Source organism: Camponotus floridanus, unplaced genomic scaffold (assembly GCF_003227725.1).
Source record: "Camponotus floridanus strain SB8 unplaced genomic scaffold, Cflo_v7.5 scaffold3, whole genome shotgun sequence".
Taxonomy (NCBI): domain Eukaryota; kingdom Metazoa; phylum Arthropoda; class Insecta; order Hymenoptera; family Formicidae; genus Camponotus; species Camponotus floridanus.
This window is the reverse complement of record NW_020229436.1, coordinates 1,311,437-1,329,663: the sequence shown is the minus strand read 5'-3', so window position 1 is coordinate 1,329,663 and position 18,227 is coordinate 1,311,437. Positions and strand designations below refer to the sequence as shown.

The 18,227-nt window shown below is 37.1% G+C and overlaps 1 protein-coding gene across 3 annotated transcripts in view; it reads right to left on the bottom strand.

Moving 5' to 3' along the window:
• LOC105257340 (nephrin) overlaps positions 1–18,227 on the bottom strand; it is a 243,633-nt gene that overhangs the window by 184,609 nt on the left and 40,797 nt on the right. For all 3 annotated transcript variants that reach the window (XM_011267899.2, XM_025409989.1, XM_011267898.2), the window contains exon 2: positions 14,161–14,356. In XM_011267899.2, the coding sequence (XP_011266201.1) occupies positions 14,161–14,275 (115 nt within the window). In that variant the 5' untranslated portion in view covers positions 14,276–14,356. The remainder of the gene's footprint in view (positions 1–14,160; positions 14,357–18,227) is intronic.

Sequence of the window (18,227 nt, the reverse complement as noted above, 5' to 3'; positions counted from 1 at the left end):
GCTACTAAATAGACGGGATGACAGCGCGTCATATTTTATCCATATTTTTCTACCATCATCCAGCTGGCATACACTGCGACCGGGAAATGAGTTCTGCCGAAAAACGAATCGAAACAAAGCAAAAACAAAGAAACGCCGTAATTAGCAGTACGGCTAATTGCATCGAGTGCCGCGTTCGTGAAGGAGGGATGGGGAGAGGGACCGCATCGCGGCAAATTATTATGTGAAACGCTCGAAACGTACGCAGCGAAATAGGACGAATAAACCCGCCCAACGCGCAATTAGCCAGACCCATGAATTTTTCAAAAAAAAAAAGAAAAAAAAAGAATCGACGGAACATATCGTTCCAGAGCGGAATATCGCGAGTCGGGGGAAGGGGGGAGGGAGAGAGAGAATCAGAGTGCGATAATATAATAAAAATAACGATATTAATGGGCGCATTATTAAAGTGGCTTTATTACTCGAGCGTCATTATAGCGGAAAATACGTTACATCGGGATGAACACGTTTTGGGATCCTCTCGCGATATACGCGGAATTTCCGACCGATGATCTCTCGCGAACATCAAAGTCAGTTGACGAGAATTATACGAGTACAATCTCATTTAGATTTTCGCGATTACGCTGCAACGTCGCACTTTTTATCCCGCCAACGACGATAATGAATCCTAAATGTCACCAGCATTTATAGCATTATCGGTATCGAGTACCAACTCTTCAGCTAATTGAAACATGGCGCCGTGATATAATATATTCCGCAATAAAATGATTATCCTTAAAAACTACCTCGCTGATGGATTAATTTGGGTTGGTTCTTTACGCGAAAATAAGCACATTTAGTTATCCATATGTTCGCTGATTGTTTCTGAGAGAGGCGGCACCTCTGAGAGTTTATGAATTTTTAACAGAAAAATACCGATGCTTTTGCAGTTTCGAATACTTGATACGATCTTTCCCCGATAATCCATGCATGCATTACATCAAATCCCAAGACGTGCGAGTTTCATTTGCATATGCAGCGTATATACGCCGGTGCATTACCCGCCCCGTATTTGTCGGATCGATACCCACGACGCGAGAAGATATGGAGATTGACTCGCCCGACAAAATTATCCCACGTTATCCGTTTTTAGATTGCTTTCAATTAGTTACTATTTATGAGAGCACCGCAAATATCTTCTTCAATTTCTATTTACATAGCGATGCTTCATTTACAATTTCAGTAATTCACATTTAATTATAGAAAGGATATGAAAGGTCGAAACTAAAAAACGAATCGAGCTGAAAATTCGCTCACATTTTTTTCAAGTCATAATCATATAGAAAAGTCCCTACAAAAATTGTATAGTATTTATACATAATATTCATATTTCTATTCAAATTTGAATCTAAATTATTTTTCCATTTATTAATATACAAGATTTGCACGTACATATAAGCATTTATGCAAAACATTCTCAAATATTGCAGAAATATTTATGAGATAAGATAAAACATGCACGAAAATATTTAAAAAAAAGTTAAATGCGTTTTACAAAAACCTGTCTCTTTTTGATAAATAAAAATAGCGCCATGCTGGATTATTCGAATAAATAAATTTTACATTTCGTTTCATTTTGTCCATAAATTAGAAAATAGAGGGCAGTCGCACTTGACACGAATAATTAAATGTGCGTGGAACATCGTATTATTCAGCTCGGCTGGTAGTCACAGACTCTAACCCCGACACGCGGGCTCCAAATTTATCACCGTTATTAATGTCACATCGCAGTAACATTACAAACGTGTTTTCCGGGTATCTTAATGATCGCCATTCGCGAATCTAACAGCGCGATGTTCGTCGATGCAACGTAATCCCATCTTGGTCGAAGATCCTAGTCAGAATGGTCAGAATGCATCGCGCTCTTATCGCCCTCGTCATCCATCTCACTCCACAATTTAACCCGAATATATTGCACGCGTTAATATTCAGAGCTCAAGAGTTATTTGTTACTATCGCGTCGATACCGTAACCGCATCCTGTATTATTATCGCATATTACAACAGGAGTTTCGACTTACCCTGGAACTCATACATCAGTCGTCAAGTTTACCCCGTCAGAATAAACTCATTATAGATCGTTACTTGCGATTTAATTATATTATAATTCGAAATGCGAATTTCTTTACAAATGTACTTTACTTAAATTTACCTCGTCCAGTGGTAAAGCGCGATAATTTGGCAAGAAAGACCAGTTAAGTACGTCGCTCGTACGCCGTCCCATAATTTACGGAATTATCGCAACGTACTTCGGGCAAACGCGGTCCTCTTTTTCCGTTCTCTCGCGAAATGCGTCGCTCGCGTATCTCGTGATACGTAGAAAGTTTACTCGAGATAATCGTAATCTCGCCCGGATTTTGCGCGCGCGCACCGTTAAAACTTGGGCGCAATTATCCTCTGAAGAGAGTCGGAGCTGACTCGGCCGAGTTGTCCGGAATGGCGCTGATGCCGGAAAGAGAGAAGAGGAGGGAGAAAGAGAGAAGGCGAACGGAGAGAAAATTAATAAAAATACCTCGAGGCCCGTGCCTCCGATTAATTAAAACTTTCGGACGCCTCGAGGCGAGCCATCGGTCGACTTACACTACTTCCCCCGGCCAGAGATATACGCTGTGTAAAGTTTTCCCCGATCACCTTTGAGACGGATTACAAAGAAGTGCGGTCCGAGTTCCGCTGGAAATTCTCTTTATCATCCAGCGTACTCCTGTCCGGATGGCGGGGTCGGCGTTCCTTACGAAAAGGTAATTATCGGGAAATATTCGGCGCGAGTAATTCGAATGCGTCCGTGCGAGTAATTTAAATCCGATTTCTCTGCGGGAAAGATTTAACTCGCCGTTTAATTACTTAAATTCCTGTTCCTTACATTTAGAATAGTGCGGGGGAGGAGATCGCGCGATTAAAATAACGCTGCTTCATTGTAAATATAAAATGTAATTATTGAGAAAAATTAGTATCCTTCCTCTCATCATACATATTTTAATGCAACATCTTCCAGGTAATAATGACATTTATTGATACGTTTATTTGCAAAGGTTTCTCGTTAAGAAAATATAAGTATATAAATCTCAGTTGTGATCACGCACACGATTGATACAGAAATTAAAATTAGACATTATCCCTTTAATATATTTAATATGTAATTATTAAATGTACATATTTCAGAGCTTATTTAGAAAATTCATTTCTTCGGTAAAAGAAATCATTGTGGCTGATTGACCGAGTTGCATTTCGCTTGCACAGAAGTTCTTCTGCCACCAGCACATTTTTATGATAACAGAAGCAGAAGGGAGAAGGGAAAAGTGAGAGAGAGAAAGAGAAAGATGGAACGCAACGGCTCTAACGAGCAGGACGTATCAATTAAAAGCTGGTTGGCGGTGGCGCCAGCCAGTTTGGAAAACACAGGGCACAAAGTACAGCGATAGAAAACCAGCTCGCGGGCGGAACTCGATTAATTACGAGTTAGCCTATGACCCTTTGACGACGACAGTGCGTCATCGCACCCTCACATATAGTCCTCTCTTTCCCCCCCCCCCTCTCTCTGTCTCTCTCGTTCTTTCGTTCTCACTCTCTCTAGTTCATTGCTTTGTGCGGATCACGGCTCGTAATTCATAAACCGCAGCGCAAGTTGTCGGTCCAGCCGGAACTGTTGGAAGCGCTGAAGTGCCGCCGTTGGGCACCAACGGTCCTGACGGCGGTTTCGCTGTGTCCCGGATACGGCAGAGTAGAGTGGAATTGTAAAGAGAATATCGTACGGGGAAAAGCAGAAAGGGCAGGATTGATCGCGCGCTGCGCGGAGTCGAGAGAACGATGACAATTTTAATGGCTATAAACGCGCGAAAAAAATCACTTCTCCCGAGAAATGTAAATTTTATATGCGTCCCCTCTCACCCCCGATTGCAAATCTTTTGTTTTCAAACTGCAATAAAATTGCTCTTGTTACGTAAACATTTGTATTTATTCCCGCGATTCCTCCAACGTTCAAATGTTTCGATATTAAATTCCTCATATTTGCCGCAATTAAAAGCGAGACGGTGATTATTATGCGATGTGTATAGTATTTAATTCTCGTCACGCTAAGTCCATCACGTTCGAGTTTTGAGCTCTGAATATTTGCCCGACACTGGAAGCGATTCCCGAGTTCACCAGCTGCGTCTGGCATTCAGCTAATAGTCGAGTTGCATTAGATTGCCAACATAACATGCTGCGAACTCTACGAAACTCAATCATAGTATAACAAAATTTTGTTAAATGAGTCTCGTGTTTTCAAAAGTTTATTACTGTAAATAAATCGCTTATTTCAAGATGAGTGTGTACATTGAGAGGTCAATTTCATAGGAGTAATTTGTATTCCGAAATACTTTTCTATGATAAAAAAAGTTTAACAAGATAATTATTATAATCCTCGCAATGTATAATGACTGTTGTCGGGTAGTTTGCACATCGGTAAGAGAAGTAATTTTTCTTTGCACAAAATCCATATTGTGACAGATTTCAGACTCCGCTTAAAATTTTTACTTCACAATATTTAATCTAATTTTATTATTATATATAATATTTATTCGTTCCTTATATATTTTACGCTGGCAACTTTTTTGTAAGTCTTCCAAAGTTTTCTTCGTATATTGATGTATATTAATAGTGAAACTTAGATATTCGATAAGATGTTTATAAATAATAATACGTATAATTGAATCAAAAGTTTAATAGGAGAAGAAAGTAATTAGACGATGCAATCTTACGAAAATTCAAAAATCTATCTTTCAGTCTTATTTTTTAATGTCACTAATATCACAAAATTAACAAGTTTAAATAAAAAACAGGGTTTTTTAAATAAAAGTGCAGACACACAATAAATAGAGATGCAACTAAAACTGTGCAGATCGGAGAGATTGTTTAGATTCGATAGATTGTATTACTGAAACGCAATTCTCTGCTCATCTGTTTGACAAGCTAAGTTTAAACATTCATTAGAGACGCCTGATTGTTGTTTCGAGCGCAGCTCTTCGAGTGTAAGTCATTCTGTGTCTTTGTGTGTGTTTGTGCGTATGTGTGCGCGGTGCGAAGGCCGCTTATGACGAAAACTAATGGCAAGTGTGTGCCTTGCGACACTGCGAATTTCATTAGATGCTACCTCAGCGATGGCTAAGGCTGATAATATCATGCGGAAACACGCGTAACATCGTTTAAAGCGAACTCGCCCTAAAACTTGCGCCAGTTTGCGTAACTAGGAGAACCCTCGCGTGTGCGTGCGAGCTCGCAAATTTCCGCGCCTCGCGACTTTAAATAAATTATCGCGGTTTGCAAATCCCACCGCTAATGCAGCTTTCCGCAGTGAACTAATTTACGCGCGTTTTAAGATCCGCAACTTTTTCCCAACGTTTGAGCGCCCCGTCATCCCGATGACACGACTCGTCGTTGCAAGAATTTACCGCGTAGATTAAATTAGAACATCGTAATTAGTCCTATCTACAAGGTAATTTCACTCGAAAATTAATTTTTTGTAGACAGGAACGGAAAATAATTTTTTTTTGTTTTTGTTTAAAATATAAAAGAAAGCGATATAGCTCATTTTTCAATTTAATATCCTTCCTTTTTAACGCGCTTTAAATGCGAACTTTTTATTCTGAGAACCGTTTCTTGCTTTTGTGTCCCCACTATATAAAATACGGGAAATTTATAGCCCATATGGTACGAAGAACGTTAGCAACCTATAGTGTGAAAAATGACGAAAGTCTCCTTACTTCTCGACTCACCTAGATATCTACAGTCTGAATATATACTCCGTTATGAGAAATATAGAGTGTCGCAAGAAAATGTAAAAGTTAGCAGATTCGATGGCTATGTCGATGGCAGAACGAGAATTTATTATCGGATAGAGAGGGAGAGAGAGGATTTCGATTCGGTATAACTTTTTTAGCGGCGAAGCCTCTCGGGTATCAATGTTAAATTGGCCGTAATCTTCCGAATTAAATTGGCGCGGCCTTTTTGCTTAGCTGAACTGCAAATGTACAGCCGGTGGACTAAATGTCTTTTTATGCGGCAGTTTCAACCGCCATTTCCAATTCGCCATTCAAGTAGAAAAGTTTAATTTCCTACGCAAATGTAGCGAGTAAGAGATGTATGCGGAATCGCTGATAAAGTTACAAACTGGACAATTATTATTGATAAATTACACTCCACTCGCAAAAATTTCAATCAATAAAATTCACCTTAATTATTTATTTTGCTTCTTTTATTTCGCATACAATTTTTCCTTGTATATTTGTTCGAAAATACATCTAGTTGCCAAAAGTTGTCGTTTTTTTAGTTACGATTTCTTTGACTTTTATGTATATTTGAAAATTTTTACTTAAAAATGATATAGAGGCATAAAGTTTCAAAAATAAAATTACAAACGATCGCAAATGAAATACCTTTTTAAAATCAAATATCAAAATTGCTAATATTGTAGATGAAAATTTTTTATTACTGTTAGATAAAATTTATTTTAATATAAATACTAATTTAAAAATTGATTACTGAAATATTTCATTTGAAAAATATTGTAAAGACAGAAAAATTTAATTTTTTTATTATTAAAAAATCGATTTTAATTTTCGATATATAATCTTCCGATGATGATTAATATATATCTCCGAATATCTATAATTAAAATATTTAAGTCAAATATTAATTTAAATATTTATTATTAGACAAAAAATATTTACTTAACTCTTGTCATTATTATCATAATTAATAAATATCCTAACAAATCCTTATTACCGGGCTCCACATCCGTTTATGATGAGCACAAAGCAGGGACAAAGCCAAATATCGTTAATATATGCCCTTGTGTACGGTAATTATTTGTTTTTGTCAATATACACACGAGCTATACTCTAACAGTAGAATTAGCAACATCATTAACGAAGTATATCGCTGCACATCCGCGCCGTTCGCTTCATTATGCTAACGAATTTACAGCCTCGGTGCATCGACGACCGTCTTTTTTCCAGACTTCTTTCTCGTTCGATTACTCGCCGCGCGAAAGTAAAAAGTTTAATTTCACGCGCGCGGGGGAGGATAAGAGGATACTGCTCGCGCGCAACTGCTGACGAAGTTGCAAGAGTCCGGGAGGCGGAACGACCACGACAACGACGACAACGATGTGCCTGCTGTGTTTCCGGTGAGCCGGAACTTGCCGAACAACACATAGATAGTGAGCCACGCCGAACCGGAAAGAAACTCGAATGGTTAAACGGATCGATCGGCCGCCGCGAGGGATGAAAGTTGGGGGAGAAACGGCCGCCATTAATACCGGCGCCTTTAATTAGGGGAGAGCGTGACAAACGTCGGAAATTTTTATCTAAATCGTGCTCGCTCGGCGCCCTCGTGGGGACAATTTTTTCGCCGTATTTCACTAGCAGACTCTCTCCGCGGGAAGAGAACCCTTCTCGTGCCGCCACCAAGGCGACCACTTAAAGGGTCATGCATTTATCGCGCGGGACCCCGTCACCTCGACCCAAATTGCGGCACCTACATAGATGAACCGCTCTTTTATCGTCCCTCTCTCTGTCCGCGCCGGTTTTAATCCGCGAGATTTTCGTGTCCGACGTCGAGTGGCACTGAACGAGCCGGAGATTCGCAACTCGAAATATATTGAAATCATATACCATATCATGCAAAATATATATAGAATATTTATCGTAGTACAAAACACACAAAAACATATTATGCAGTGGATTGATGTTTCTTCTGTAACATCTGTAAAATGAAAATTTTTTGATATTTTTAGGTACACGATACTCTTTTAGCGTGTTGTATTTTTTGTCAGTATAAACTCCACCATTTTTCGACATTTTTTATGCATTTGGCACATTTGTTTTTACCAGTGCACGCTTTCCGAGCATGCATTTTAAACAGGACAACTGGCAACCGCAAAAATATTGAATACTTTTGATATTTCCATATATTATATTCGCACGTTGCTATATCGACTGTATGCAATATTGTGCAAAATAAAGGAAAAAGTGAACAATTGAGCAAAAATTGGCTTCCATATTTATTTTGCGACTCTAAAGAATAAAAGCATTGAAAAAAAGAACAATGAATGTATTACTTTATAAAAGAAAAAAAATCAAAATAATAATAAGATATAAGATAATAGTTTTGCCAACCATGCAAAACATAATATTTTTAACATTACACTGCATTATTTAAGGCACCGCATTGTTAAATATCGACAGTATAGTGCAATATCTAGTGTATTCCCGATTTCACGAAAAAACGGTACATTGGATAAATTGAATCGTTCTCTATTTAAATCCAATCAAGCTCGTGACAAAAAGAAGCATGATTGATTGTCACTCAATGCAATGAAAAGCGAATTCAAAATAATAATTAATGCCGAAAGGATAAATGACGGTTAATTCTCGAATGGAAAAAGTTATGAAAATTCAAATTTTTCTTCATATTCTCGTTAATATAACGCTTTGAAAAAAAAAAACTTGTAATTTTAATGTATTATTTCAAAACCATAAGCAAATGTGAGTTTTAGATCCTAAGTAAAGTACTATGTTAACCACCGGCATCATCTGCTGGGCTTTACAAAGGCCCTTTTTATCAAGTTAGCTCTTTTGTGTCACCGCCATGGTAGAAACTTCTTCCTTAACCGCTTTTTATGAGATGCTGATGAAGCAAAATTTTATTAAAACGATGATAATCGTTAAGACCGTGCTACCGGTTGTCAGAGCGTAACAAAATGGTTATGCATGTCGCGTTCCCAAGATGCGCCTTAACAATGACGTAAAAAGTATTAAAATCTTTTTTCACAAAAGTGCGTTTTTCAAAGAATATTTAAAGATTCGCTTTCTTAATCGCGTATTTTCTCAAGATTTATTCATTACATTAAGTTTGGTCTCGAATAGAATATCAACAATTAATTGTATAGGAAAACAAAGCACCGTTATATCTGCTTTTATACCTCCGGCAGGTCTATTCAAACGAGTCCGCATGAAAACTCGCCCACTCAGTAATAAGCGCGAATGCACCTCTTAGTTTTCTGCAAAAACGCCTCCTTTTTCTCCCACTATTGATCTCCCCATTGTCGTATAATGCAATGAAGTTTATTTCGCGCGAAATATGCAAAACTGATGAAAAGCGAAACGAGTTTTCCAGCGAGGTTCTGTGCAATATGACCGCCGGTACATCTAGCCCCGAAGGATTTAAGTCCCCCTTCAACAGACTCGCATCTCTTTGTTTGTAAAGAGCAGAACCCAATAACCGTGAAAGGAGATTAAGCTTAACAAAGTGTCCTTGAGTTTACCAAAGCAACGAGTTAAGCGGAATCCCCAACTCGTTGTCGGGGGTACCCAAGACGGGACTTTGGCAAACTCGCGAACTCGTTAACGAGCGAGAGACACCCGTTGACCGCGGCGACCTCGATTTGCGAACCGAACGATGCGATGCATTTTTGCAACTCTGAGCACCGAGCTCTTAATCGAGTAAGTTCCGCACCCGAGAGTCAAACTATGAAAATGAGATCTCGTATCGCTGCGTTATAAAATTCACCTAGCTTCTAGAACAAAACTATTCTCTCCTCGCGTTTAAGAGAGAAAAAAATTCAAATTGCAAGGCGCAAATGGTCTGTCGTCTAAAAGCAAAATAAAGAGAAAGCCTTGTTCGTTATTTCATTCCAAAACTTTGCTTAATAATTTTAGTTTAGAAACTGCATTGTGTGTACACAGTAAAAAATTGTGCGTCCCTATATTAAAATTTTCTTGTGCACCACGTTTTGATTAATACTTTAATGTAAAATTGATATATATTATATATATATATATATATATATATATATATATATATATGATATACATTATATTTTTATATGTTATTAGTTTTATAACATTTTCATGTGTTACATTTATATCAATTTCATAACTTAACACTTTGTACATGTCTCTTAGAAATGAAATATTATTTTGAGTATTTTTAACATAACCATTTTAAACAACATGTCAAAGTCAGTTTAACATTCTAAAAAAAGTTAAAGTAAATCTTCAAATAATCTTGAACTTTGACGTACAAAATAATCCAATTTACTAAAATCAAATGCTTCTATTACAAATAATTGAAGTTAAAATAATTACTATTATATGTTAATGTCCTACAACAATTTTTAATTAATTTGTATATTATTTTTACATTACACTCAAAGTCACAATAACAAAAATAAATGTAAAGTATTGTGTCAATTATTTAACATTTTTAGTTTGTCAATAAGTAACATACGACGAATGAGTTATTTTAACTTAAAATTTAGAGTGAACTTTCTGGGACATGTAAAGAATGTTAAAATTAACATTTTATCTTTTACTGTGTATGTTAATTTATTATGTTACAATTTTATCAAACCACAAATTATTAATGCTTTTATTTTGAACCATAACATAAAGTAGCAACATAGCATCAAATCATGAAGCTTCAAAAATGTACATGAGAAACCTAATTATCATTCTCTCTCTCTCTCTCTTTCTCTCTTTCTCTCTTTCTCTTTCTTCCAAAAACACTAAAAGACTAACGGTTCCGAGATCATCATGAAATATTTCAAGGAGGACAACGAAGTTCGCGAATCGCGATGAGCTACCTGAGAACTTTTTAACGAGCTCAGGATTTCGCACTCTTGTGCCTTGTGGTTTCAAACCTTAAAAATCGTCAAGCTCAACGCTATAAGGGATGCCGAACTCTCGTCAACGAGATTATCGTTAAACTGTAACTTCGGCGAGGTAGTCTCGAGGAATTGTTTCGCCCGAAACTCGCTTCTTGTTGGTGAGAGTAAGTCCTGTGGGCTCGATCGTGGAACAAGGTTATCGTTAACCTCAGTAGTTAACCGACGAGCTAAACCGATTGCGGTCAAAAACTTCTTTTCCATCCCCAGTTTAATACAGTATCGATTCTTGTATTCATTCTCGATATCGTTATTACTTCATGCTTTCTTTCAAGTAGCCAATGTAACATGTTATTCGAAAAACATGTAAGCATACATACTTATTAACGTATCTGACAAGAAAAAGGTAGTAACAGTTACATTGTTGTAACCAATATAACAAATTTTATAAAAAGATTAATCATTTGTGAATTTGTCATTTTTTATATATATTTAATCTTAAAAATCGTCCGTGATTTCTGATTCTTAGACTTACATTCTTTTTGTCTCAAGTGCAAATTGATTGTAATAATTAATAAAAATGTACAATACAAATTTATTATATTATACTTTGACATGCTTTGCGAGAATAACTTTCTTGCATATTGCACGAATTTCCCGTTTAGTAGCATACTCGAGATGAAAGTCATCGTGTAAAGCGTACGTGCAGACATGGAACTGGAATGCGAATCGACCCACTCGCCGTTACTGACCTACCCAACGCGATGTTGTACAAACAGAAAGCACGTAATGCTTGTAGCAGAGCAAACACTTCCCCAAGAATGTACAAAATTCGCCAAATTCACTAACGCAAAGTTCGTATCTGCAAAGTAATAGAAAAAGTAAGAGCATAGAAGTGCTACGAGATCTTAGATTTCGTTTAACTGCGATATCTATCTATAGCTATTTGAACAATGTACAATTACGTGGGATCCTTACGTTATCGATTCCCGATTCTGTTTTCACTTCAATTTAGAATTATGCGCATACTGGAATTAAATTTTTATATTTTTATATTTTTAATTGAATTTTTATATTTATGCAATTTTTCATCTCGCAAGCATGAAATATAGAGGGAAAATAGAACGATATTTCTGAAAATGCGAATTTTAACGTCACATCAATATACATTTAGCGCAATAGAAGAGCCAAGCATAAAATTAATTTCGAGAAAAAAGATTGCATACAACTGCATAAGATTCTCCACTGACACTTGTGAAGAGTCACGCGCAATGATAAATTTTTTCCAAAGAGAGTTGATGGTTTTCTCATACATAAGAAAGATTTTCTTCTCACGGCAAGATATACAGGGTGTATCTTAAAAAGCTCCCACTAAGCAAATAGCGTTATTCCTGATTAAAAACCGAGTCGAAAAGTCCTGAACCATTTTTTTCCTAATGCTTAATAAAACAATAATTAATGAGTAAAGCCGCGCCAATAAAAAGACAAACTTCCTCGTTATTAACATATGAAGATTTGGATAAAAGCAAAAAAATAAACTGTTTTGTGTTAATTTTTAAACAATTCATCTTTTCAGAAATCTTTTTAATACTTAAATCTGATTAATTATTTAATGAATCTTGGAAAAAAAAATGGTTCAGGACTTTTCGACTCAGTTTTTAATCAGGAATAACGCTATTTGCTTAATGGGAGAGCTTTTTAAGATACACCCTGTATATATTCGGCAAGAAAGCACTGCGCGTCACATATGTGCCGTTACACGAGACACGTGCGTGGTTGCATCTGCACGTTTCGCACGTGCATCTGCGTCGAGAAATCTTTTACTGCGCAAAGCTCACGTGGTCGGAGTTTTATGCCGAGGTGGAAAAGAAGAGAGTGAACGCGAGAGCGAAAGTGAGAAAAAGAGAGGGGGAGAGATACGGGACAACCCCAATTTCCATATTATAATTAATTTCTCACCTAACCCGGTGGGCTGCATTAATTATATGTTCCCGGCCGACGCTCAGGTTATTCATACATATCTAATTAATTTGGCCCCGTGCGGAGAACTTATAAAGTGCGCCGAGTTTTTCCCGTATAAACTACCAACCAGTCGACATGCGACATCCCATAATTCGGTCGGTGTTGCCTTCTCGTTCTGGCTAATTATTTTATGAACTTTATTAAAGAACTCTAATATTTTCAACTCGAAAGAGCTCGATTAAACATTCATGCGAATATGTGAAACAGAGAAACGCCTCTTCGAAACGATATTTAATATTTACAAAAAATACACCAAACACAATCAAAATAACAAGCAGACCGTGTTTCCTTTCTCCGGGCAAAATACGCTCGAAGACATAAAATGGCGGATGCGGGTCAAAGTGGATAACCAAACAGGATATAAAGAGTCGGTTGATAACGTCGATAAAAATGAAAAAAAAATCCGTAAAAATTCATAGGACTCAAAGCAAATTGATAGAGCTGCGTATTCTGGAGAACGCGCGGCATAAAGCGAGGGACGTAAAGTTATTCCACCCTCCCCCTCCCTCCCTTCATCCTCCCAAAGGAGGACGTCACTCGTATGTCGTCGGGATCATCAAACTTCTCGATAAAACTCTGCGAGAGTAAAGCATAGAAATTTTCAAGGGACCGGGGGTCTCTCTCGCTGCACGATCTTCCCAACTTTCGCCATCGAATCTCTCGCTGCGGACCGACCGGTAATTGCGATCTCAATATGTTTCGAGGAACTTGATCGTCAAAGTTGGCGCGCGAATCCACCCTTTCTTCCTTTCCGCTGCTTCCCCGCTTCTTCTTCATCGGCTTTCAACGTTAATCTTGATACCCACCCCCCCGATAAACGGTAGGCGAATAAATTCAGGAAAAAGTTCCGCGGCAATTTGCGCGAGTAGTTTGCGCGAACGGCCGATTTGCACAACACGAGCAAAGGCGAAAGGAAGGAGCAGCCTCGTACGATCCCACGGTTATTTCAACAAATTGTTTCCCTGGCGCATTCTCCATATCCATAACCCACTCTACATATGTGTTTATCTATTTATGCCGGAGGGGAGACATGCATTACATTCGTTTACCAAATCGAACGAGGCGGAAGTGTGCTTTCGCTTTCCCGACAAATCGGGAATGTTTGTATTTATCCGCGATTGCTCCGATTCATGAATCCATTCGCTATGATATTAAACCATCCGTGTTTTTTCAACGAGCGCAGCAGAGCTAAGCTGGGAGTTGTAACTAGATACTAGTTAGCAGACTTGTATTTGTCAATATCCACCCGACCATTACTCAGTCAGACCAAGTAGCTCGAAACTCGGTCAAACTGCGCTAAGTATGTTTATTCTAAATAATTGGTTTGCGCGACACCGAGCGCGTTGACACAAGTCAAACAATAAATTACTTGGTTATCGCGTAGCGAGCTAATTTTACACTTACTCATTACGGGCTTATGAGTGGAACGATAATTCTGTAGAATATTCATGTACTCACTTGGGTGATCAGGTTCGTCGCTATTCGCATCTTCGAAGGAAGTAGTCCCTTTCGACTGTGCACTGGCGAGCGTCGATATCTTGATGCACGTCACCACTATCAATATCCGCAACATACTGACGAACGTCTTTTCAGCGATTTCACCCTCGAACCATTCTAATCTGGTTCGCGTCTCGTTCGACTCTCAGGCGATATCCTGTCAACAAACAATTTTTGTTAATAAAAGGGAAGAAAAAGTATACATTTACTTTAAAAATATCTTCCTCTCGTATTTTCGTGTATAATGTATATCATTAATTTATATAAGAGTTTTAAATCTTCTCTTATAAGGTCACAAAAAGCAACTGGATTTTATGTCAAACATTTTTCTCACATCATCTTTTATTTTTTAGAAAAATACGACTCGTATTGTGCTGTTACTTTATAGTTTAAGAAAAACAGATTTTATGGCATTGAAAGCTGCATGAAACTGCGGATGGATCATGTTTTGCTCGGATCGTTTTCAGTGAAATTTTGCGATATCGGTGACACGTGTAACTGGCATTTAGCAGCAATAGCCACGTTTGATACGCGTCACGCGTGACACGTTTATTGTTAATTTCGCTGCCGCATTCGATGCGTGCATACTATGATATCGGATGAACGAGCGAAGCGTTCGACTTATCACGATGAACTGATACAAGTCAATCGATCACTCCAAATAACATGACACACATTAAAAACAGTGTCTGTTTCACAGAAACTTGCGTAACTAATGAAAAGTTCTAACCAATTGTTTAAGATTGCTATAAATGGTGCTTTGCAATTGACAATTTATTAAATCTATTTAATCTCCTTTCCTTTTTCAATTGATGAGAATTTCGAATTAACAAATTTACCTTACAATTATATTGTCCATGTATCGAACGATTTGAAATAAAACAAGTTTATATAGAGATCCGGGACGGGTTAAGATAGATATACTATTGCATGGTATCGAAGTTTTACGTCAACAAAATATTTATTCACAAATTTAATTGTTTTGTCCGATGCACGTTTTTGAAGGTATGATATAACTTTAAAAAATCGAAAAAGTTAGTTTACTCGCAACAAAAAAATATTCACGTGCTCGAGTCAAACTATCCCCCAACATTTGCGTATCAGAGTTTTTCGGAATTTTTGGAAATTGCCAAACTTCTCCTCGTTGCTCTCCAAGAATCGTTTCGACGAGAAGAAGTATTCCGCACGTTTTAGTCTTTATTCGATATCGCGATCGTCAAAAAGACACATCGTTGCAAAAGGGCGGAGCAATAATAGGATCTCCATGGGATTCGCGAAAAAAGGCAAGGCTGACAAACGTGTACGCGATCGATCGCGAAATATCGACCGATTATAACGGAGATTTGTCCGCACCTTACGATGCATTTTTCTTGATGATAGATTCTCCATGCATCGCTGAGCAGAAAATCACGAATACGAAAGTAATGATGGTGCGCGGAAAGAAAAATGTTTCGGGTCTTTCGATGCTTTATACGTCCGTGAAACTCGTGGGAAATCTACGAAACGTGACAGGTGAATAGTATCCTTTGTACGGCGACAATGCGAGCTTATTCGCGTGAGGTCTTGCGGACCGAGGCAACGTTTCGATATTCCAATGATTACGTCATCATTATTCCACAGCTATCACTATTCATGAATAATTTTGTGCGTTGAGATAGATCAAACATTACCATAATCGAAATTAGGCGATTGTTATGTATGGGAAAATTTTATTTCACGAAATAAAAATTTGCCGCGTGTAAATTTGTAAGGTAATAAATTCAGGATACAGGATAATTGATTTACATGGACAGACGTAAAGTAATAAATCAAACGTTGCCGTTTTCATCTGGTGTAAACGCTTCCTCGTATTAAAAGATTAATACATTTCATAAAATAACAATCAGTTAAATAAATTTCCAAAGTGACAAATGCACAATATATTTGTATGCTAGATGTACAACGAGAGAAATCAAATATATTTTCACTTGTATATGTATAGTATATGTGTAGCAAATTTTACTCGACAGATGAAGAAGATTTATTTCATAAAATAAAAATTTATGAAATTGTCGCAGGAAGAAATTCACGACATGTTTATTGAATTTTAGAAAGAGATATAATATAACGATTTATGAAGGGAATATAAATGGCGATATAAATACGGAAAAAAAATCTAATCGCGTAATCAAAATTCAAGCGAGCATGCATGAAAAAAACGCGCAACATAATGCCATAATAAATATGAATACTAACAATATAATATATGTATATAATATGAATAATATATTTTTTTAAATTTTCTCTATAATATTTCAATCTTAGACGCAAAATAGACGCTCGTTTGCATTCGCACAATCATGTATTTGGTTTTGAAAAATCATACGATTTTTATTTTGAAATTATTCAATACCGTAATTATATAATTTTTATTGTAGCTCAATTAAGTATCTTTTTCGTCGATGACATTAAATATTTTATAATGTATTACGACTTGCTAAAATAAAAAAAAGATAAACACCGAACAGAACTCGAAAGAGGTAAACGATAATACTATTGCTAAAAAAAATCGCGAGTCGCATAGTCCAACGTGAGTAAACAAAGTCGCAAAAAAATCGGTGCCAGTACACACGTATCATCTACGTGATATGTAACAATTGCAATGTAACGAAATATGCATGAAGATTTTATTATCCTAAATCCTTTTATATTCTCCTATATAAATTATATAAGCTATAGGATATACAGAATGTTACGAGGCCTTTAATTTTAAAGATACATTCTTTGTTGAACTGCATTTAATAATTTTATTATCTTTATTAATAATATAACAATAAAAAATTAATAAAACGATATTTGAATGTAGATATAACTTAGCTTGCAAATCTCGAAGCTATTGCTTTACAAATCCGCGAAAACAAAATCGCAAGCAATGTTATTAATGAAACGATTTAAAGGAGCTTCCGCGAGAAAATCGAATAATTGAAAATTGACTGGATAGAGATGAAGAGGCGAGAAAAAATAAAAAAAAGAAATAAAAAAACGAGATTGAATTTTATACGGTCGGTTTCGTCGAAGGGCCGCCGGTCGCCAGATTTAATCGAGAATTCTTTCCCGTCGACGATTCGGTATCCTCGATCCTTATCCGCTCTTTCTCACTTTTTGCTCCCTCATCGTTCAAAGAGTGGATCGCGCTTCTAGCGCTTCCGGTCATTCCTGGTGAACTGTAAAGCGACCAGCACACTGCACCCCTCGAGGGCGGTACGCGAGATCGATGTTTTAGCGAGCTACGTCACTTCGTCTTTCCGGCAAATTTTGCGAGCGCGATGACTTTGCGAGAAGAATACTATGGAGAAGGATAATATGGGAAATCATGTAGTAAGCAATGCCATAAATAACGATGTTCATGATTGATGAGAAATAACAAATAAATGCTTTCGGTTATTTATAAGTAGGATTTTAACGTAATTACGTTAATGACAGCCGTAATAATTGTCCCGGATCGTATGCAACGATTGTACATAAAATATATTTCCAATTTCTAAAGAGGATATTTTTGATTATCGATGAAGCGCAGTGGAATAAAACTTATTATTCCAAAAACACATTATATGTTCGATAATCATATCCAATAAAATGCATAGCTTTTCCAATATTACCAGAGACACTATTATTTCTATCGATAATTACGTTGGTTATCGAAACACCACGTTGGCTTTTGCATTATTTGCTCGATTAACTTTCGCATCTATAACTCGCGAAATTTCGATGTGATATTTTTAATATGAAAGTTTATCTCGCTTTTCGAGATAAAGCCTCGGGTAATAATTGAAATTCCTTTCATCTCAAACCGACTCTCGATGCTTTATCTCTCGTATTTTTAACGCCTCAAGCAAAATGAACTCTGCTTCCGGTCGAGGAGGCGGAAAATGCGACAGCGAGCATTGCCGTCCAAAGTAAATGTATGAATCGATGACTCGAAGGGCGTGTTTGCTTCGTCCCGATGGTTTCTACAATTGCGCAACGAACGACTGGTAAAAGGTATCGAT